The sequence below is a fragment of the Dendropsophus ebraccatus genome, chromosome 4, assembly GCF_027789765.1.
Source record: "Dendropsophus ebraccatus isolate aDenEbr1 chromosome 4, aDenEbr1.pat, whole genome shotgun sequence".
NCBI classification, from domain to species: Eukaryota; Metazoa; Chordata; class Amphibia; order Anura; family Hylidae; genus Dendropsophus; species Dendropsophus ebraccatus.
The window spans coordinates 144,035,266-144,056,959 of NC_091457.1; the positions used below are offsets into that span (position 1 = coordinate 144,035,266).

The window sequence follows — 21,694 nt, forward strand, 5'->3', positions numbered from 1 at the left end:
AGATAAAGCAGGCTTGTACTTTGAGTTTATATAGAGAAACATATAGACACACCTAATCATACGGCACGTTCAACAACTTAGTACAAGTAGGATCCATTAGACGCAACACACGGAGGAGATGGCTGAGTTTCTTTCCTTCTCATTTTCCAATGGATTTTTATTGCTCCTTTCTTTCCTCGTTGGCCTTTTTCTCTTCGGCTTTGTGAAGAGCAGGAAGAATGGATCCCGGTTTCCCCCAGGTCCTAGAGGCATTCCAATTCTTGGTAACATTCTGTGGGCTGACTTCACAAATCCAACAGGAACATTTCGCCAGGTACAGTATGTGTATTATAACTATTCCTGACCTTTGTACATGCAGATTACACATAGAGTTTCAGGGTTTAGAAAGCAGTAGGTAGGTAAATATGAATGGCCTATAAACCTCCACATGTCTTTTTGATGCGAGGAGAAACATTACCCTGTTGGTCCTATGTTTCTGCAGCCAGCCTGCTCTGTCCTGATGAAGGGCAATAACCGCGAACAACCTGTCTACAGATGGGTGACATCTCCTTCTGGAGAGCTTTCTGGCTTGGCAAAAATTTTCAGTCATATTTTAAAGGTTTTAACCCCTTCATGAATTTTCAGGAACACTATTTTTTCTATTTGGGGGAGTTTTGTGTTTACACCTTACGTCCTATAGTTAAACTGACATGTTATCTATGTTCCTCAAGTCAGTACGATTACAACGATATGTAACTTGTGTAACTTTTATTTTATTTCATGGCTTTTAAAAAATTAAAACCTTTTTGAAATTCTAAATGTTCCTTAAAATCGCTCTATTCCCAGGCTTATAGCGCTTTTATGCTTTGGTCTATGGGGCTGTGTGAGGTGTCATTTTTTGTACCATGATGTGTTCTATCGGTACCTTGATTGCGCATATGTGACTTTTTGATCACTTTTTATTACAATTTTTCTGGATTTGATGCGACCAAAAATAAGCAATTTTGCAGTTTGGCGGATTTTTGCGCTTACGCCATTTACCGTGCAAGATCAGGAATGTGATAATTTTACCATTAGTGACCGCCATGCTGCCTTTTCACGGCGGCCACTAATGGGCTTTATTCCGATGCGTATGCCTTTTAACGGCGGACGAATTGGAATAAATTACCGCCCCGCGGCGGCAGCAGGAGTACAGGGGTCAGCTGTCAGTGTGACAGCTGACCCCCCGCTGAAACTGCCCGCATGACAGCGGCATCTAACGGATTCCGGTCGGCGCCGCAGGTATACTGACCTGATCAGAAGTCCCACGGGGAAGTCCGGCACCCGATGGTCTCCGTGGTGATCCCGGGGTCCTAATGAAGGCCCCCGAGCTCACCATGGATATGCCTCTGCCCGGCCATACAGAGGTATGGCCGAGCAGATGTCTGTCAGCAAGTAGCTGACACATAGCCAATACGGTAATGCAGTGTATTGTATCAGTGATCAATGATCACTGATTAGTAATACACTAGTGTACAGTAATGTACACTAGTGTAAAAGTGAAAAAAAAATGTGCACCAAACACACACAACACCCCCCTCAGCCCCACCCATAATAAAAATGCATTACATTCCCCATACACTATAAAACGTGAAATAAAAAAGATCAAAAACACAAATCATATACATATTTGGTATCACCACAGTCGTAACAACCCAATCTATAAAACTATATCAATAATTACACCAGCACGACACATGCTGTAAAAAAAAAAAAAAAAAAAACAGTACCAGAATAGCTATATTTTATCAATCTGCTTTAGAAAATACATCATAAAAGAGATCAAAAAGTCATATACATATAAAACTTGGTATCAATAGAAACTACAGATCTTCCCGCAAAAAAAAAAGCCCAAAACCAGCTCTGTCGCGCAAAAGATGAGAACGCTATGGATCTTGCAATGTGGCGACAGCTTTTGTGGGTTTTTGCTAGGAAGATAGTTTCTATTGCGCCAAAGTGGTAATAGTTAAAATAAACTAAACAAATGTGGTATCGCCGTAACCGTAGCGACCCAGAGAATACATGTATTATGTTATTAGTGACCGCCGATACGGATTTTTACGGCGATCACTAATGGGCTCTATTCTGCTGCCATCAGCTCTTTATGGCGATGGCGCAGAATAGTGCAGCGGCGCCGGTAATGCCCGCAGCCCCCTCCTCTCAGCTATCGGAGGTAGCTGAGGGGTTGGTGGCAGAATGTGGGGTCAGTCCCGGCCAGTCCCCTCACCGGCGATCAGCGTTATTAACAGTATAACGGCGGCAACCGGTAAGGGACATTGCCAGCGCAGCTGAACGCTTTAATCTCTTCTCACCGTGAATCCACGGTGAGAAGAGATGAAAACATGTCCCCCCCTGTCCCCAGAATTAACCCTAGTGACCTGGTCACTGATCCTCCCCTCCCTGGGCGGCCATCTGATCCAAGATGGCCGCCGCCATCACTGTGAACAGACTCTGTTGACAGTGATGGATTCCTAAAAATGATCAAAGCCCCATTCTCTCCACCACTAGAGGTGGCGGAGAGCATGGGGCAATGATCGGGGACAACCCGGTGTGGTCCCAGTACAAGCGATCAGCGGTATATACTATATACCGCTGATCGCTTGTTCCAAATGGTGCCGGCACTTTTTTACCCCTGTCACCAAAGTCAAGTGCCCGGATTACCCGTAACCACCCCAGATTGCCTGTAACCACCTCAGATTACATGTAACCACCCCAGATTACCTGTAACCACCCTAGATTGCCTGTAACCACCCCAGATAGCCCGTAACCACCACAGATTGCCCTTAACCACCCCAAATTGCCACAGACTGCCCGTAGCTACCCCAAATTGCCTGTAACCACCCCAGATTGCTTGCAACCACCCCAGATTGCTCGCAACCACTCCAGATTGCCTGTCTCCCCCCTTAGATTGCCCTTCACCTCCCCAGATTGCCCGTCACCTCCCCAGATTACCTGTCAACCTCCCCAGATTGCCTGTCACCTCCCCAGATTGCCCATCACCTCCCCAGATTGCCCGTTGCCACCCCAGATAGCCAGTGAACACCACCAGATTGCCCCTCACCACCCCAAATAGCCAGTAAACACCACCAGATTGACCGTCACCACCCCAGATAGCCAGCGAACACCCCCTAGATTGCCCATAACCACCCTATATAGCCAGTAAACACCCCCAGATTGCCTGTAACCACCCCATATAGCCAGTAAACACCCCCAGATTGCCCATAACCACCCCAGATTGCCTGTAACCACCCCAGATTGGCACATACTGCTCGTAACCACCCCAGATTGCCCATAACCACACCAGATTGCCTGTTGCCACCTCAGATAGCCAGTAAACACCCCAAGATTGTCCATTACCACCCCAGATAGCCAGTAAACACCCACATATTGCCTGTAACTAAAATGACACTCCTTCTGAGCCCGGCTGTGTGCCCATACAGTGGTTTATGCCCACATATGGGGTACCATTGTACTCAGGAGAACCTCTGTTACAAATGTTGGGGTGCTTTTTCTCCACTGTTCCTAGTAAAATTGAGAAATTTCAAACTAAACAAACATGTTATTGGAAAAATTCATTTTTTTTTTCATTTTTATGGTCTAGTTTTGAATACTTTCCTCCAATACCTGTGTGGTCAAAATGGTCACCACACCCCAAGATATATACCTTGAGGGGTGCACTTTCCAAAATGGGGTGACTTTTAGGTGGGTTCTATTCTTCAGACATTACAGGGACACTGCAAACGCACCTGGCGCTCAGAAACTTCTTCGGAAAATCTGCGCCCACATATCTGCGTTACAAAACTTGGGATGAATTTTCTCTCATGTTTATTATGAAAATTAGATACTTTAATCATAACAAATATATTATTGGAAAATTTCTATAGTCCATTTTTTTCCGGTCTAATTGGGAATACTTTCCTCCAGCCCCTGTAGGGTCAAAATGCTCATTATACCCCTAGATTAATTCTTTAAGGTGTCTAGTTTCCAAAATGGGGTCACTTATGGGGGTTTCCAGTATACAAGCCTCCTAAATCAACTTAAAACTGGTCCCTAAAAAAAAAAATCAGTTTTGGAAATTTCATAAAAATGTCATAATTTGCTGATACATTTCTAAGCCCCGTAACACCCTAAAAAAGTGAAATATGTTTACGAAATGAAATCAGAATAAAGAGGACATATTGACAATGTGACTTACTAACTAATTTTTGTCATGTGACTTTCTTTTTTTAGAAGTAAAGAATTTCAAAGTTCGTAAAGTGCAGATTTTTCTAAATTTTCATGATATTTTGATGTTTTTCACAAAAAAACACACAAGACAGTGACCAAATTTTGCCACTAACATAAAGTACCATATGTATCGAAAATCTCAGAATGTGAGACAGGTCAGATTTTGAAAAATGAGCCTGGTCATTAAGGCCCAAATAGGCTTGGTCCCTAAGGGGTTAAGAGTTCGGGTGATTACGCACGATAAGTCTTCCAGTACTTATCAGCTGCTGTATGTCCTGCTAGAAATTATGTATTCTTTCAAGTGTGACACAGTGCTATCTGCTGACATCTATACTACCGTTGAAAAGTTTGGGGTCACCCAAACAATTTAGTGTTTTCCATGAAAAGTCACACTTATTCACCACCATACGTTGTGAAATAAATAGAAAATAGAGTCAAGACATTGACAAGGTTAGAAATAATGATTTGTATTTGAAATAACATTGTTTTTACATCACACTTTGCTGTCGTCAAAGAATCCTCCTTTTGCAGCAATTCCAGCATTGCACACCTTTGGCATTCTAGCTATTAATCTGTTGAGGTAAGCTGGAGAAATTGCACCCCACGCTTCTAGAAGCAGCTCCCACAAGTTGGATTGGTTGGATGGGCACTTCTGGCGTACCATACGGTCAAGCTGCTCCCACAACAGGTTAATGGGGTTCAGATCTGGTGACTGCGCTGGCCACTCCATTACCTATGATAGAATACCAGCTGCTGCTTCTGCTGTAAATAGTTCTTGCACAATTTGGAGGTGTGTTTAGGGTCATTGTCCTGTTGTAGGAAGAAATTGGCTCCAATCAAGCGCTGTCCACTGGGTATGGCATGGCAATGCAAAATTGAGTGATGGCCTTCCTTATTCAGAATCCCTTTTACCCTGTACAAATCTCCCACCTTACCAGCACCAACCCCAGACCATCACATTACCTCCACCATGCTTAACAGATGGCGTCAGGCATTCTTCCAGCATCTTTTCATTTGTTCTGCGTCTCACAAACGTTCTTCTTTGTGATCCAAACACCTCAAACTTGGATTCATATGTCCACAACACTTTTTTCCAGTCTTCCTCTGTCCAATGTCTGTGTTCTTTTGCCCATCTTAATCTTTTTCTTTTATTGGCCAGTCTCAGATATGGCTTTTTCTTTGCCACTCTGCCCTGACGCCCGAAATCCCGCAGCCGCCTCTTCACTGTAGATGTTGACACTGGTGTTTTGCGGGTACTATTTAATGAAGATGCCAGTTGGGGACCTGTGAGGCGTCTGTTTCTCAAACTAGAGACTCTAATGTGCTTATCTTCTTGCTTAGTTGTGCAACGTGGCCTCCCACTTCTTTTTCTACTCTGGTTAGAGCCTGTTTGTGCTGTCCTCTGAAGGGAGTGGTACACACCGTTGTAGGAAATCTTCAATTTCTTAGCAATTTCTCACATGGAATAGCCTTCATTTCTAAGAACAAGAATAGACTGTCGAGTTTCAGATGAAAGTTCTCTTTTTCTGGCCATTTTGAGCGTTTAATTGACCCCATAAATGTGATGCTCCAGAAACACAATCTGCTCAAAGGAAGGTCAGTTTTGTAGCTTCTGTAACGAGCTAGAGTGTTTTCAGATGTGTGAACATGATTGCACAAGGGTTTTCTAATCATCAATTAGCCTTCTGAGCCAATGAGCAAACACATTGTACCATTAGAACACTGTAGTGATAGTTGCTGGAAATGGGCCTCTATACACCTATGTGGATATTGCACCAAAAACCAGACATTTGCAGCTAGAATAGTCATTTACCACATTAGAAATGTATAGAGTGTATTTGTTTAAAGTTATCTTCATTGAAAAGTACAGTGCTTTTCCTTAAAAAATAAGGACATTTCAATGTGACCCCAAACTTTTGAACGGTAGTGTATGTTGGAGACAGGAACTGTCCAGATCAATAGTAAGTCCCCATAGAAAACCTCTTCTGCTCTGGACAGTTCCTGACATGGACAGAGGTGGCAGCAGAGAGCACTGTGTCAGGCTGAAAAGAAAACACCACTTCCTTCAGGACATACTGCAGCTCATAAGTACTGCAATACTTAAGATTTTGAAATAGAAGTAAATTACAAATCTATATAACATTCTGAAACCAGTTGATTTGAAAGAAAAAAGATTTTTGTTGGAGTACCCTCGAAGGGAAAGCTACCTGTAAAAAGTTGCGTCATAGTGATGCTTTGCATATTTTTCTTTCTAAAATATTGAAATCACCAAACTGTACTTTTCATGGATCTTTTTTTTATGGACAATGGGGGAGATTTATCAAACATGGTGTAAAAGGAAACTGGCTCGGTTGCCCCTAGTAACCAATCAGATTCCACCTTTCATTCCTCACAGACTCTTTGGAAAATGAAAGGTGGAATCTGATTGGTTGCTAGGGGCAACTGAGCCAGTTTCACTTTACACCATGTTTCATAAATCTCCCCCCATGTATCTATATCTGTTCTTAACAGTTCAGAAAGGAGTTTGGGGACGTATTCAGTTTGCAGTACTTCGGGAAAACAGCAGTGGTTCTGAATGGATTTGAAGTGATGAAGGAAGCGCTGATCAACAAGGTAGAAGACCTCGCAGATCGCCCTCGACTTCCTATCTTTGAAAAAATAGGATATTCCGGAGATAACAAAGGTAATATGAAATGATTACATAAAACCTTTTGGGGGTAGGGCGGTGCTAATCATTTATTCACAAAATAACACACATTACAAAGTTATACAACTTTGTAATGTGTGTTATGTATGTGAATTGCCCCCTTCCCCGTTTAACTGTGCTCAGCCAATCGCAGCTGATGACGCGGCATAGGGGGGCCGGCATGAGGGACGGATGGAGCAGTTCGGCCGGCCTCCTGTAGACGACGTCATTGCCACAAGATGGCGGACAGGGGTCGACACGAATGCGGTAAGTATAATGCACCAACACTTCCGGGTCTAGCGTAGGTGGCGGGAAACACGGGGAAGGGGGCCATTCACATACATAACACACATTACAAAGTTGCATAACTTTGTAATGTGTGTTATTTTGTGAATAAATGATTAGCGCCGCACTACCCCTTTAATTACCTGTTAGCACGACCAAGGCTTAGAGTAAAGTCCAAAAGTCCATAACTATCCAGTCATAAAATGGACCGGATAGGGCCCTGCCAAGACTTTTTATAGCACTCCAGCTCCAATATCAAGAGTCGGTCAAAATTTAAAAATTCCAGTATTTGCACTTGAACCGCATGATATTAGTTAAAGTCAGGTATGCCAGCAAAAAAAAATCTTTCAAATTAACTGCTGTAGTCTTTCCAGTCTGGAGAGCAAGAGAGGTTTTCTATTGAGATTCATTACTGGTCTCAACAGTTCCTGACATGGACAGAGGTGGCAGCAAAGAGCACTGTGTCAGACTGGAAAGACTACACCCCTTCCTGCAGGACATACAGCAGCTGATAAGTACTGAAAGATGTGAGATTAAACAGATCTTTGCCTTCCTGCAGTACAGTGTAGTGTCAAGAAGGTGGAGCTTTGGTTTATGGCCCCATTAGTTCTACTTACACTCTTGGCATGACTCATAGCAATAGTCAAAAGTGGCTAATTCGTCAGATTATCGATCTGTGTAATAAAGACAAGGATCAGCCGATGACTAAAAATCAGCGCCTGCCAAATGCGCATCACTATGTGTAATAGCGATGTGCGACCAATGGCTGATGAGTGTGTAGAGAAAATGATAACATTTATACATACCTGTGCTTCTGCCAGCTCCCTTGTATATTCCTGGCTTCTGCCCGCAGCCATTGGGAGAACTGCACGGTCGGTCTCTGAAGTGACTGGCCGCTCAGCCAATCACAGGACAGGACACCGCTGCAGCCAGTGATTGGCTGAGAGGCCAGTTACTTCAGAGATGCACGGCCAATGGCTGATGCAGTTCTCCCAGTGGCTACGGGCAGAAGCCAGAGAGATACCAGGGAGTGGGCAGGAGCACCAGGGAGCCTGGTAAGGTATGTATACATAAAATATTGAGGTGTAATATTGTGACTCAAATGCCGCATAATCATACAAACGTATGCTGAATCAGAACATTATAGCAACATGAAAACATATAATTATCTTACACCTGGGAGGTGGGCAGTCCACAATACCTATAAGTAAGGGAGATACACGGGACCGCGGCATAATCCTGACGAGGGCAACCGACATTGTTGCTGAAACGCGTAGATTACCTTTTTTGCCTCTTTAAGCACCCGTACTAGTCGTGACGTCACTCGACTCCCGGAAATATTTTTTGAACTGCCACCACCTACGTAACCAACTGCGGAGTAGTGCCGCCGGCCGGGGCACCTCCAGCGGAGGTTACACTCATCATCCCGTTGCAAAGCATACGGCGTAGAGCATTTTAGAAGGACGTACCATAGACGCATATATCGGATCTACAGCAAACAGCACAAACCATGAGCAGCATCATACCAGGTAATTAATTTAATTCTATCTTCAACTATATACCTAACGCACAGTATAACATACTACCTAAGATTGCCTAATATTGCGCTTACTGTCAATATCCCTATATAGCTAAGGTATGTATACACTTTATTATTTTACACTTTAGTAATCGGGCCATGTAATATGGCCCTTAGTATACAGAAGGGATAGAAAGAAGCAGACTTCAGAGAAGACTAGGTCAAAACCAGAACACGGAGACCGAGCACCAAGACCCTGATAAACACTTTTGGGGGAGATTTGTCAAACATGGTGTAAAGTGAAACTGGCTCAGTTGCCCCTAGCAACCAATCAGATTCCACCTTTCATTCCTCACAGACTCTTTTGAAAATGAAAGGTGGGATCTGATTGGTTGCTAGGGGCAACTGAGCCAGTTTCACTTTACACCATGTTTGATAAATCTCCCCCTTTGTTTGTGTCTGTGTGACATGTCAGATTTTTTTTTTAAGTAACAACAAGACTTTAATTTTTATTTTATAGTATTTTAGGTTGACATTTTGTGGCTTAGGAACCATAGAGTTATTATGTCGAGACACAATGGTCTTCCCAGAATTAGTTAATATTGTACTTTAATTGACCTTTGTATGGGAAAAATAGTGTGAGTTTCTTTAGTTGTGCTCAACACCTATATTATTTAAAAAAAAACAAAAAACATTTTTGTGGCTTTGATGGTTGGTTTTATATTATTACACCAGGAAGAACATCGAAATGAATTTTACTATTGGGCTCCAACAATTTAGTTGATAAATTGCATGCTCTTGATAGGTGTCTTATTAGCCAGATACGGAAGCTCATGGAGAGAGCAAAGAAAATTCACCCTGTCAACACTTAGAAACTTTGGGATGGGCAAGAAATCCCTTGAAGAAAGAGTGATAGAAGAAGCTCAGTGGCTGTGTTCTGCATTTAGATCCCAGAAAGGTGAGTGTCAGACGTGTGTGTAATATAATAATTTATAATGTAAAATGTACGTTCTTATATTTAAGATAGATAGGGATTTAAAGGTATGTGACCAGATGTATCCTTAAAGGGTTTAGTCAGCTTAACTGGTGTCAGAAAGTTATATAGATATGTAATTTACTTCTATTAAAAAATCTCAAGTCTTCCCATACTTATCAGCTGCTGTATGTCCTGGAGGAAATGTTTTCTTTTCAGTCTGACATGGTGCTTTCTGCTGCCCCCTCTGTCCATGACAGGAACTGTTCAGAGCAGTAGCAAATCCCAATAGAAAAACCTCTCCTGCTCTGGACAGTTCCTGTTTTGGACAGATATGTCAGCAGAGAGCACTGTGTCAGACTGAAAAGAAAAAAGAGAATTTCCTGCAGGACATACAGCAGCACATGTGATAATTTCTCTGATCATTTTCATGTTCTTCTCCATCTGCTCATGGCTACCATGAAGACTTCTGATGACATCTCCTCTTATGCTAAGTTTGCTGCCCAGATGTCATTGGATCCTTGCTCTCTTTACTATACCTTTTTTTCACACAATGCTACACTCCCTAAACTGAATAATTATGCCACCATGACCCCTTAAAGTGGGAAGGTAATATCTGTAGGGAAGTAAATAAAAGTGACATGGAGGACCAGTGTAGGAGCGAAACAGGTGAGGATGGTGTACAGAAGTAACTAATTGTGCCACTGTGCCCCCTCACATAACTTTATTGTGCCACTGTACCCTCTTAAGTAATTTAGTAATGCTGATGCCCTCCTACTGAAGTGCCACTGTCCTTTAAGGTGCCACTGTATCCTAATGAATGGTGCCACTGTCCCCTAATGTACTGCACAACCATGCCCAAATGATCTATAACACTGTCCCCAAATGATATGACATGGTGCCCAAGTGAACCCTTTGGAAATATCTGGTTTTCTGCATTTATTACTAATTTTTTTTTTTTTTTTTAGGTCCCAGTAATAGACAAACACAGTCGTACTAAACTACAAACCAAAACACAGACAGTTGTACTGTTCGTGTCTTTTAGTGAGCACTTTGGGCAAACATCCACAGGGCAAGGGAGAAAGTAAATGAATCATTCTACTTCTAAACTTTATAACCTCTAGATCCCCCTATATTAGTAATCACCTCCGATAAAAGATTCAATGCTGTGAATAAGATTTACACCATATGGAAGGAAAATGTTGGATCATTCCTCCCAGTAAATGTGTTTAGGGTCAACAGTAATTCCGGGATGCCTCTTGTACAGGCCACATTTGATTGGGTTAAAGGGAGGGTCTGGGGGAAATGTATATGTGGTTAGGAATAGGGTAAAAATAAATCTATACTTACCTGCCTCGATCCCTTGCAGTGGCATTGCTAACACTACCTGTCTCCAGCCCTCTCATTGGCTGCAGGGTATCAGGGATGGTGAGTGTACATTCTTTTATTTTTACCCCATCCTTTGCCACATATACATACACATCCCCAGATAACCCCTATAAAGTCTGAACTGTGATTCGTCCAGTCCAAAAAATTTTTGTTGCATCACCCAACACCTTTTTAGGTTGACCACATCGTCATTCTCCGAGACCCTGAGGTGCTGCATCAATCCAGGATATTCCATAGTGTTCACTCACTTTTTCTTGCTTATATACAGTATATTAGTATGTATAATTTTGTTTTTATTGTATTTTCTGCAGATCAGTTCAACCCACAACTCCCCATAAATAACGCTGTCAGTAATGTCATCTGCTCCATCGCGTTTGGGGATCGGTTTGATTATGACGACGCAAATTTTCAACACCTCTTAGGTCTCTTTGATATCGCTTTGAAAGCTAAAAATGGATTTTTGTTTCAGGTAAGCTTCTATAGCAACGTGACACTAATATCTATTACTGTAAAACATTATGACATATGGTAATCCAGGGGAGTTTCGGGGTCATTTGTCCAAAAGGGCGAATCTCAACAGAGAAGTGAGTAGGTTAATGGGTTAGGAAGAGGGTTAGCCTCCTCCATTAACCAGTTAGGTTAATCCTGTTTATGGGCAGGTGTCCCCAGTGGGTAATTACCCTCTTAAGTAGGTTGACCCAGTAGCTAGTCTTCCTCATTTGGTAGTTCCTCCAGTAGCTAGTCTTCCTTATTAGGTAGTTCCTCCAGTAGCTAGTCTTCCTTATTAGGTAGTTCCTCCAGTAGCTAGTCTTCAGTCTTCCATATTAGGTAGTTCCCCCCCAGTAGCTAGTCTTCCTCATTGGGTAGTCCCACCCAGTAGCTAGTCTTCCACATTGGGTAGTTCCCCCCAGTAGCTAGTCTTCCTCATTAGGTTGTTCCTCCCCAGTTGCTAGTCTTCCTCATTAGGTAGTTCCCCCAGTAGCTAGTCTTCCACATTGGGTAGTTCCCCCAGTAGCTAGTCTTCCTCATTGGGTAGTTCCCCCCAGTCTCTAGTCTTCCTCATTAGCTAGTTCCCCTCCAGTAGCTAGTCATTAAGTAGGTGCCCCTGTGGGTAGTTTTCCCAATGGAGTAGGCCCCCCCCCCATGTAAGTTCCCCCATTGGCTGTAGTTTTATTGGTACAGGTTATCATTTGGGGTATGTATGATTATTTTAATTCCTTTTTTATGGTGACCAAAACAGCAATTCTGTAATTTGAGACAAATGACACTATAGCCACAAATTATGTATACTTGATGGGGGAGATTTATCAAACATGGTGTAAAGTGAAGCTGGCTCAGTTGCTCCTAGCAACCAATCAGATTCCACCTTTCATTCCTCACAGACTTTTTGGAAAATGAAAGGTGGAATCTGATTGGTTGCTAGGGGCAACCGAGCCAGTTTCACTTTACACCATGTTTGATAAATCTCCCCCTTATATCTATTTTTTCAATAGTAAAGAATGTTATTGGAAAAAGGCTATTTTTTTTTTTTTTTTTCATTTAAATTTTTATTTTTTGTAATCTTTTTTATATTTACTTTTTTTGTCCTCCTAGGGGATTGGGATATGATTGTGTGATTGCTTTATTTGACTTTTTAGGTTCTAAATGAAATTCCTATTCTCTTGAACATCCCATGGCTTGTAAATCGTGCGCTGAAGTTAGAGTTTGAAGTCATTGAATTCTTAAAGGAAAAGGTTTCAGAACATCAGAAAACTTGGAATCCAAATGACATCCGTGATTTTATCGATGCCTTCCTGGCGGAAATGGAAAAAGTAAAAGAGCTTTTATATTTATAGGATAGAAGCTATTTCCTTTTACTTCACTAGTATCTATACATGTGTTTATTCAGAATGTATTAGAAGCTGTGCTCTTCTGGGGCCCTTGGAAAAAAAAAGATATGGTAGTATGTGTCTCATGACAAGAGTCCTGCGTCCTAGTATGAGGAGGGAAACAACAAGTAGAGGTAAATTCGGTTTCAATGTAGGCCACAGCAATAGTCTCACTTCATATGTATCATACGGATCTTGCTAATCTGACTGTAAGTGTTACTCAACGTCAGACGGCAGCGGCAAAAATATTTTTTTAGAGGGATAATACTTCATATCACTTTTAGGAACTGCATTGTAGAATTGTTATTATAGGAGATCTGGTGGGGGTTCACATGCTGACAACTAGATGGTGGATTTCTTGCAGTAAGAGGGTAAAGGTTCGATTACCCGGGCTGATTATCTGCCCAATCAGGTAAATAATAATGCCCATGTATTAGAGCCAGTGATCAGCAAAACCTTGTTGGCTGATCAGTCACTTCTGACATTTTATTAAAATAATCTCACATACAAAGAGAAGAATGGCGGCGGCACTCACGCGATCAAGCAAATTGATACTAGAGATGAGCAAAAAAAACCTTCTAAACCCAGATTTGTTTCAAAATTTGCTAAACTATTTACGAAGTTTGGAAGGGCTCAGCAAGATGGTGGCACTGATGTGAAAAGAGGGGGAGGGGGGGGGCGACATATACAGTAGGGTTAAAACAAAAAGCACTGTTTATGACAGGTCGCAGTGATTGGCTCAGTGGGCATTTCTGGTGTGTCAATATGGGACCACAAAGTGGAGATCAACAGAGATCCAGTGAGGTCAAAACTAGCAGTGGAGGATTTGAAAAGGTGAGTAATGCAATTTTTTTTAGTCTGACCAGTCTACCTATCGAGGGTAGCTTCACACATAACCGATCCGCAGGGGATTCATTGCCTTGTACTTGAGAATACATACTCACAGCGGGATTGACATCCTGCTGTAAGTATATAAGTTAACCTCCGCCGGCCGAAGCATACTGTACCTGCTCTGGCTTGCTTCTGGGGTTCCCGGCAAGATGTCCCACTCAGCCAGTGTGCTGCCCACTGATTGGCTGAGCGGGACGGACAGACGCCGGGAGCCCCCGAAGCAAGCCATTATGCTCCGGCTGGTGGTAGGTTAACTTACATACTCGCAGCGGCAATGCAAGGCAATGGCGTGAAATCCGCAAGTGTGAAGCTACCCTCAAAGTAGTATTTATTCCACCATACAACAACTTTACAGTATATGTTGTTGAGCTTATTGATCCTATCTCTAACCAATACAAGTACTGTAGCTCCAGTAATTTCACCTGCTAGATTTAACTACATTTACAGAATTCATTTCTTTTAGGTGAAGGGGGACAATGCCAGTAGTTTTACTGAGGGAAACCTGCTTATGACCACATATGATTTGTTTGTTGCCGGAACAGAAACTACAAGTACCACCCTGAGGTGGGCGCTACTGTATATGATCCTTTACCCAGATGTCCAGTGTGAGTAGAAACATTTAATTTTGCATCTAACAACTCCCCAAATCTATGGAACGGTATGTTAACGTCCATTTTACTTTACATTGTAACGTATTATTATCTTCTTATATAAGTGTATGTGCAGTAATGTATACGCATTGCCTTTCAGCCAAAGTACAAAAGGAAATCGATCAAGTCATTGGAGGAGAGCGTAAACCAACAATGGGGGATGTGCTGCAGATGCCGTATACTAATGCTGTGATCCATGAAGTACAACGATGCGGAGATATAGTACCATTTGCTATGCCTCATATGACCTACAAAGACATGGAAATTAATGGTTATATTATACCGAAGGTAAAACTATTGGCAAAGTCTTGACTTATAAGAACTCTATGAGGGAAGTCCTGTGTTCTTACTGCTGACTTTGTTATTTTGACATTAATTGGCAGAATGATAGTAGGCTATTATTAAAGAATAATGTAGAGGCTGTGTCTATGCCTTGTGTATGTCTGCCATCTTGTTTCCTTCTTCCCCTCTAATATGCCTCTCCTAAAACAGACTACATTTTCCCATGATGCATCTGGCTTTTCAGAGGTGGCACTGCACTTGCATTAGTTCTATCTAAGTGCAGCAAGTGACAGATCAGTGACATAAATCTTTTGTAACTCAAATTTTAGAGTCTCAGAGTATTCCTATATTACATGGCTTCGGCTCCTTTAGAGCTTCCTGTCATGGGTTTATTCCTTACATGCATTTCATAGTATACACAGGAGAGAAAAACAGTATAAATCAGGGAAGTTTATAACTCTACAGAATGTTGGGAGTCACCTACTATATCACTGCAGTCCTGCTCCCTCCTAATCCTGCTTGGAACTGACATAGATTTCAATCACAACTTATACCTGATAAATTGTAATAAATTTGGCATAAAGGCCATATCCCTTTAATGTGAAGCCTCACCACTTACTGCTAAACCCACCCAATCAGCGAGCTTGGGGCAGATCACAAAGATTTTGCCCCCTTTGCTCCAGACACAAACTTTGATTTGTTTAATGAAATTGTTGTATAACTTTTTATTTTTAAAATTTTTACTCTTTTTCCTAAGGACACCACTGTCCTTGTCAACCTGTCCTCTGTGCTGAAAGATCAGCAAGTATGGGAGAAACCTTTCCAGTTTTACCCAAAGCACTTCCTAGATGAGAACGGAAAGTTTGTAAAACGAGAAGCATTTATCCCATTTTCTGCAGGTGAGTCTGACAAGTCTTATTGGTGTCAGCTATCATATATATATATATATATATATATATATATATATATATATATATACAGGGGTTATGATTTCATAATATGGACAGTAGAACTATGTGGCCATTGCCAGGAATGGGTCATAAAAAGAGGAAAGGGATATAGCAAAGATTCTACTTCTCCATTTTATTCCATTCCTGGTTTGGGCTCCAATAATAGAATCAGCACAGCATGAAATAAACCATACTATACAGTATATAAAAGTGTATAAAAAACTTGTCAATAAAAGTCCATCCCAATGTTATTAAGCTGCCATGTAATATGTTTTCTCTTGTAGGTCGGAGAGCATGTGTGGGAGAACAACTTGCCAGAATGGAACTCTTCCTCTTCTTTACCACATTATTACAGCAGCTTACATTTGAGATTCCGAGTGACCAACCTCGTCCCAGAGAAGATCCCCTCTGTGGGTTCACATTAGGTCCACATGCTTTCAATATTCGTGCTGTAGCTAGGGGATAAATGACGACACAGAGGGTGATCTTAATTTACATAAACTTTACAAAAATTTTCAAATAGTCAAATAGTTTACACAATTTTTGAAATAATTTTTATTAACCTTTTTTTCTTAAAGTAGAAAAGTGACCTCACACCTAGAAATCTAATCTATACATCCGATCACTGATCCCAGATACACAATGGTGACCATTTTGGTGCTGACAGCTTGATGAAGAGATGAATTGTTGCCCAAATTGTCACTTATTGGATTCCTATTGGACTGTGACTTTAATAAAAATAAAAAACAATGTTGTATGAATTTGAGTATCTTTTATATATGTATATACCTGGCATTATATATTCTTCGCCAACCGACAGGGCTAATGAAGGTGCATGTCATCATCACTCCTCTAACATGTGATGTCAAAAAGATGATGCTGCCACTTCTTTTTCTCTGCGTCAGTGATGTCATAGGAGTAAGGTTACTCTGTCATTAGAAAAATAGAAACAAACAATATACACCTTCACATTGCTTAACTGCAACACGCCTGGATGGTTGCTAAACTGCAATACTTGGCTTCACCTATAGTGTTTGCCTTTCCCAGGTCCTAACAGTAGCTCCCAGTACTCAGATACCACCAGGACTTATAGTAGAGCAGGACTGAATGACCAGACAGCAGTCAAGGGAAATTAATTGCCAGGGAGGGGGAGGATAAAAAAAATAACATGCTCTCACCTCCCCGGCTCTAGCACTGGCGGCCACATACCACTGGTCCTATCCTATCCCCACCTGGTTGTGATGTGTCAGGTCCATTTACATAGTCAGTAGCCATAGCAAGGTCCCTTATGATCTATGTTCCTTATGGTCAATGTCCCTTATGAATTAAGTTACCATAGAAAATCATGACTAACCGACTTGTCACCTTTATGCCTAAACGTATTGGTCTTTATAAAGTGGGGCTCAGGATTTGTCTTGTCTCCACAGTTTACATGAGGGCCTGGAAGCCTTAAAATTGATGCAGAGAAAGCATCTGATAACGGGCATGGAGGTTGGCTGGATCTGGTCTGGGACCATATTGGCATCCAGGGTGGATTCCGATGTTGGGGTATATACTGTGGGGTTGTTTCTTATTGGATACTATACACTTACAATACTATAATACTATACACCCACCACCCTGATTTCCCTAATTAATGTACAGGGTTCCATGCTTAAAGCTGATCCATCTATATCTATCCAGGATATGAGGTTGGGGAGGAGGCATGCCCCTGTGGCTCAGCGACTGTGTATAAAAGTGCAGCATTATCCAGTTATAAAGAGCTGTCACGGTAAATGTAGGTATAGTTACAGATCCCCTAACTCCTGGGGTCTGTCAGCTCCGTATCTTAATTCCCTTTAATATCTTGTAATACCATGTAAATAATTCCTTTTTTGTGTTATGTTACAGATTGTTAAACCCTACTGCTCTTAGAAGGCAACATGTATTTCTGTGTGCTGCCCCTTTAAGGGATAGATTAGAGTTCAGTTAGAGGCGTGACCAGACACTGCTGTTTTCCGCTTAGTACAGATAAGGCAGACTTGTACTTTGAGTTTATATAAAGAAATCTGAGACTCACCTAATCATAACTTCCACAACCTAGTACTAGTAGGATCCATTAGACACAGCACACAGAGGAGATGGTCGCGTTTATTTCCTTCTTATTCTCCAATGGATTTTTGTTGCTCATTTCTTTCGTCATTTGCCTTTTCCTCTTGGACTTTGTGAAGAGCAGGAAGAATGGATCACGGCTTCCCCCGGGTCCTAAAGGGATTCCATTTCTTGGTAACACCCTGCAGGTTGACTTTAAAAACCCAGCAGAAACAGTTCGCCAGGTACAGTATATAATATGGGTTATTTCTGACCTTTGTGCACGCAGACCACACATGAAGTTTCAGGATTATAGAGAGCAATATATATATATATATATATATATATATATATATATATATATCTTTTCAATATACATAGAGTACAGATTACACTTGTTTTGTTGCATTACCGATCCTTGTTTTATAGTGCTAATACACAAAATATGAGACGTTGTGTCATCTGGGTAGATTTCACAGCTCATTCCCTATCTCTGTTCTAGATGAACATAGGTCACCGTTCGGTGATAAGGTGTACTGTTATTTTATCTTTATGTAAATAAAGTGATCTTGACAATACCTATGTAGATTACTTCACTCACTAAGAAAAGTCATGAAGTCCAAGTTATGTGTTTACAGAGACTCAGAAAGTATATGCCGTCATATCTCAGAGTAGCATAAACTAGTGGCAGAGAAGCTGAACAGAATGATGTATCACTTACATTGTTCTGTGCAGCTGATCCAGAGATATCCTCCTGAATAACATGGGCAATAAGTCATCTTCTTCATCATGTGCATGAGCCCAGTAATCCTGGATATTCATGAGGCAGAAAACTCCTCCTACCAGCTGCTAATTGGCAGTTATCTACCCATGCTGTGTATAGCCAGCAGCTGGAGGGCGGGGGGAGGGGTGTGGCAAGAATCCTATTCTCCTGCATATCAGGAGAACGGCTGAACAGACTGATGTAAGTAATACACCGATCTGTTCAGCATTTCTGTCACTAGTTTATGTTGCCCTCATTTAAAGCAGCATAAACCTAGTGACAGATTCCCTATAAGGCTCCTAACTGAAGTCAAACAAGTGAACACGTCCTCTAAAAGATGGCATCAGAGGGCTGCTTTGCATGTCCCTCTTTCCAAAATTCCCAATGGAGTATGAATGGCGTAGAAGTCTTTACAAATCTATATAACTCTCTTCTCAAAGAGTCCTACAGACTCTGCAACCAGCGCAGGGGCATAACTACCACTGTAGCAGCCATTACGGCTGCTATGGGCCCAACTGCATCAGGAGGCCTGGTGGCCCGCTGCTGCAATACACTGGGCCTTCTGAGCTATAATCATTTGCAGTGCCCGGTGGTCAAGCGGACCTCCTGGGGTCTGCAAATGTCCCGTTAACTGCAGGCATTCTCGACGAGCACTTGCAGTTAAATGCGGTGCTGTGATGACAGAGTAAGGAACCATTGGCTTCCCACCACACCAATCACTCTTGTGGCCAGAGGCAGCACTATGCCTCTAGCCACAAGAGACCACTCTGACCCCCCCCCCCCCTCAGTGCTCAATTGCTCGAAACACATCACTTGTGGGCTATTTTTTCAACAATTGGGGGATCCCTTCATGGAGAGGAGTTGGGGGGCTCTTCTACCAAGGGAGATGCCTACTATTACTACCAAGGGAGATGCCTACTATTACTACCAAGGGAATTGGGACACTATCTACTGGGGGGGGGGGACTAGGGTAGATGCCTACTATGGGGGGCACTATCTACTAGTGGTGATACTGGGGGAGATGCGTACTATTGGAGGCACTATCTACTAGGGGTGATACTGGGGGTGATGCCTAACATATGCTATCTGTTGGGGGGAGGGCTAACAAATGGGGATTACCTAATATTGGGAATATGAGATCTTTCCTTCTTAATTACATATATATATATATATATATATATATATATATATATATATATATATCTGTTTTAACAGTTGAGAAAAGAGTTTGGAGACGTATTCAGTTTTCAGTACTTCTATAAAAAACTGGTGGTGCTGAATGGATTTGAGATGATGAAGGAAGCGCTGATCAACAAGGCCGAGGACATCGCAGATCGGCCTCAACTTCCTATCTTTGAAAAAGTAGGATATGCTGGAGACACCAAAGGTACTTTCAGATAATTTGATTTAACGCTTTTATACCTGTTCTAAGCAAGGCCTAAGACTTGGAGGAAGTCACTAAATGTATTTAAAACCACAAACATAATAACAGCAAAGCAAAATCAAGAGATGAGATGGGTCCAAAGCCCATTACTGTCCAATAGTAAAGTTGCCGGGATATAGCCTGGGTGAAGACCTTGTATAGAGCCGACTCCAACAGCTGGTCGAAATTTGTAAAATCCAGTTTTTGCACTTTGAGGCTATGTTCACACTACGTAAAACTATGGCCGTTGTTGCCGATGGCAACAACGGCGGTAGTTTTTGTGCAGCGGAACACAGCCTATTAAGCTATGGGATCCTGGCCGGAGCGTACACACATCGTATACGCTCAGGCTGGGATCCCATGCGGGGCCACAAAAAACTGACATGTCAGTTTTCTGCGTCCGGAATTCAGTGAAGACCTGTCAGTTCACACAGTGAAGCGAGCGGCTCCGGCCGCTCGCTTCACTGTGTGCTATGGGAAGCTCTGATGCGGGCGCGCGCTGATGCGCCCGCATCAGAGCTCTGCGGACGGAAAGATCCCCTGGCCGGTACTTAAGTACCGGCCGAGATGATCCGGCCAGAGACCGGCCGTTCCGTGACCCGGCCGGGGTCACGGAACGGCCGGTCTCATACGTTGTGTGAACAGAGCCTGACACTGAGATAGTAGTTACGCTGCTGTTTGCCATCCTGCGTTTCAATTCAGTGTGAACAAGGTGGAGCCTGTTGCTTTGCTATAGTACCTCATGAACTGTAGTCACAAAAGTTATTAATATTAAAAGGATATGTGCACACTGTGGATTCGTGGACAAACATTTTTTAGCCTGGAATAAATCACATTGGCAAATACATGGGTTGGTTCCGTATTGTATTCCTTGTAGTATTGGATACATTTTGTATTTTTCAAAGGCATATCGGTCGCCAGATACGGGAGCTCATGGAAGGAGCAAAAAAGATTTGCCCTAACGACACTTAGAAACTTTGGGATGGGCAAGAAATCCCTGGAGGAGAGAGTGACAGAAGAAGCTCAGTGGCTGCGTTCTGTATTTAGATCCCAGAAAGGTGAGTGTCAGATGTGTGTGTAATATAATAAAATAATATATAATGTCATGTCATATACATGTTAAATTTAATAAACCCGCTTAAAGGTGAAGTCTGGTGAAAATTTTTATTCAAGTATTGTATTTCCCCCCAAAAGTTTTACAAATCACCAATATACACTTATTACGGGAAATGCTTATAAAGTGCTTTTTTCCCTGCACTTACTACTGCATCAAGGCTTCACTTCCTGGATAACATGGTGATGTCACTTCCTGGATAAAATGGTGATGTCACTTCCTGGATAACATGGTGATGTCACTTCCTGGATAACATGGTGATGTCACTTCCTGGATAACATGGTGATGTCACTTCCTGGATAACATGGTGTCACGACCAGACTCCCTGAGCTGTGCGGGCTGTGGCTGCTGGAAAGGATGATGGCAGGGGGACACTGAGGGACACAGGGCACTGGAGGGGCACTGAGCATCCCTCTGCCATCATCTTCTTCAGCAGCCACAGCCAGCACAGCTCTGAGAGTCGGGTCGTGACATCACCATGTTATCCAGGAAGTGACATCACCATTTTATCCAGGAAGTGACATCACCATGTAATCCAGGAAGTGAAGCCTTGATGCAGTAGTAGGTGCAGGGAAAAAAGCACTTT

General features: G+C 42.3%; 2 protein-coding genes and 1 long non-coding RNA gene across 3 annotated transcripts in view; 2 read left to right on the plus strand and 1 right to left on the minus strand.

Moving 5' to 3' along the window:
* On the plus strand, positions 1-16,499 carry LOC138788912 (cytochrome P450 2D17-like). Its single transcript, XM_069967307.1, has 9 exons — positions 1-313; positions 6,757-6,928; positions 9,541-9,693; positions 11,409-11,566; positions 12,735-12,908; positions 14,320-14,461; positions 14,607-14,794; positions 15,546-15,687; positions 16,023-16,499. The coding sequence occupies exons 1-9, from the start codon at positions 119-121 to the stop codon at positions 16,202-16,204; spliced, it is 1,506 nt and encodes a 501-aa protein (XP_069823408.1). The 5' UTR covers positions 1-118; the 3' UTR covers positions 16,205-16,499.
* LOC138788913 (uncharacterized) lies at positions 15,770-18,124 on the minus strand. The gene is made up of 3 exons (XR_011362668.1): positions 17,798-18,124; positions 16,528-16,667; positions 15,770-16,193 (listed from the first exon to the last, which is right to left on the minus strand). It is a non-coding gene; the product is annotated as an uncharacterized lncRNA (long non-coding RNA).
* Positions 17,792-21,694, plus strand: part of LOC138788911 (cytochrome P450 2D17-like) — an 11,690-nt gene continuing 7,787 nt past the window's right edge. Inside the window, exons 1-3 of the mRNA XM_069967306.1 lie at positions 17,792-18,053; positions 19,787-19,958; positions 20,900-21,052. Of these exons, the coding sequence (XP_069823407.1) occupies positions 17,859-18,053; positions 19,787-19,958; positions 20,900-21,052 (520 nt within the window). The 5' untranslated portion in view covers positions 17,792-17,858. The remainder of the gene's footprint in view (positions 18,054-19,786; positions 19,959-20,899; positions 21,053-21,694) is intronic.

Coding starts and splice junctions, on each gene's coding strand:
- LOC138788912 (XM_069967307.1), top strand. CDS start 119: ATGGCTGAGTTTCTTTCCTTCTCATTTTCCAATGGATTTTTATTGCTC. Junction 314..6,756: donor CAACAGGAACATTTCGCCAG/GTACAGTATGTG, acceptor TGTTCTTAACAG/TTCAGAAAGGAGTTTGGGGA. Junction 15,688..16,022: donor ATTTATCCCATTTTCTGCAG/GTGAGTCTGACA, acceptor TTTCTCTTGTAG/GTCGGAGAGCATGTGTGGGA.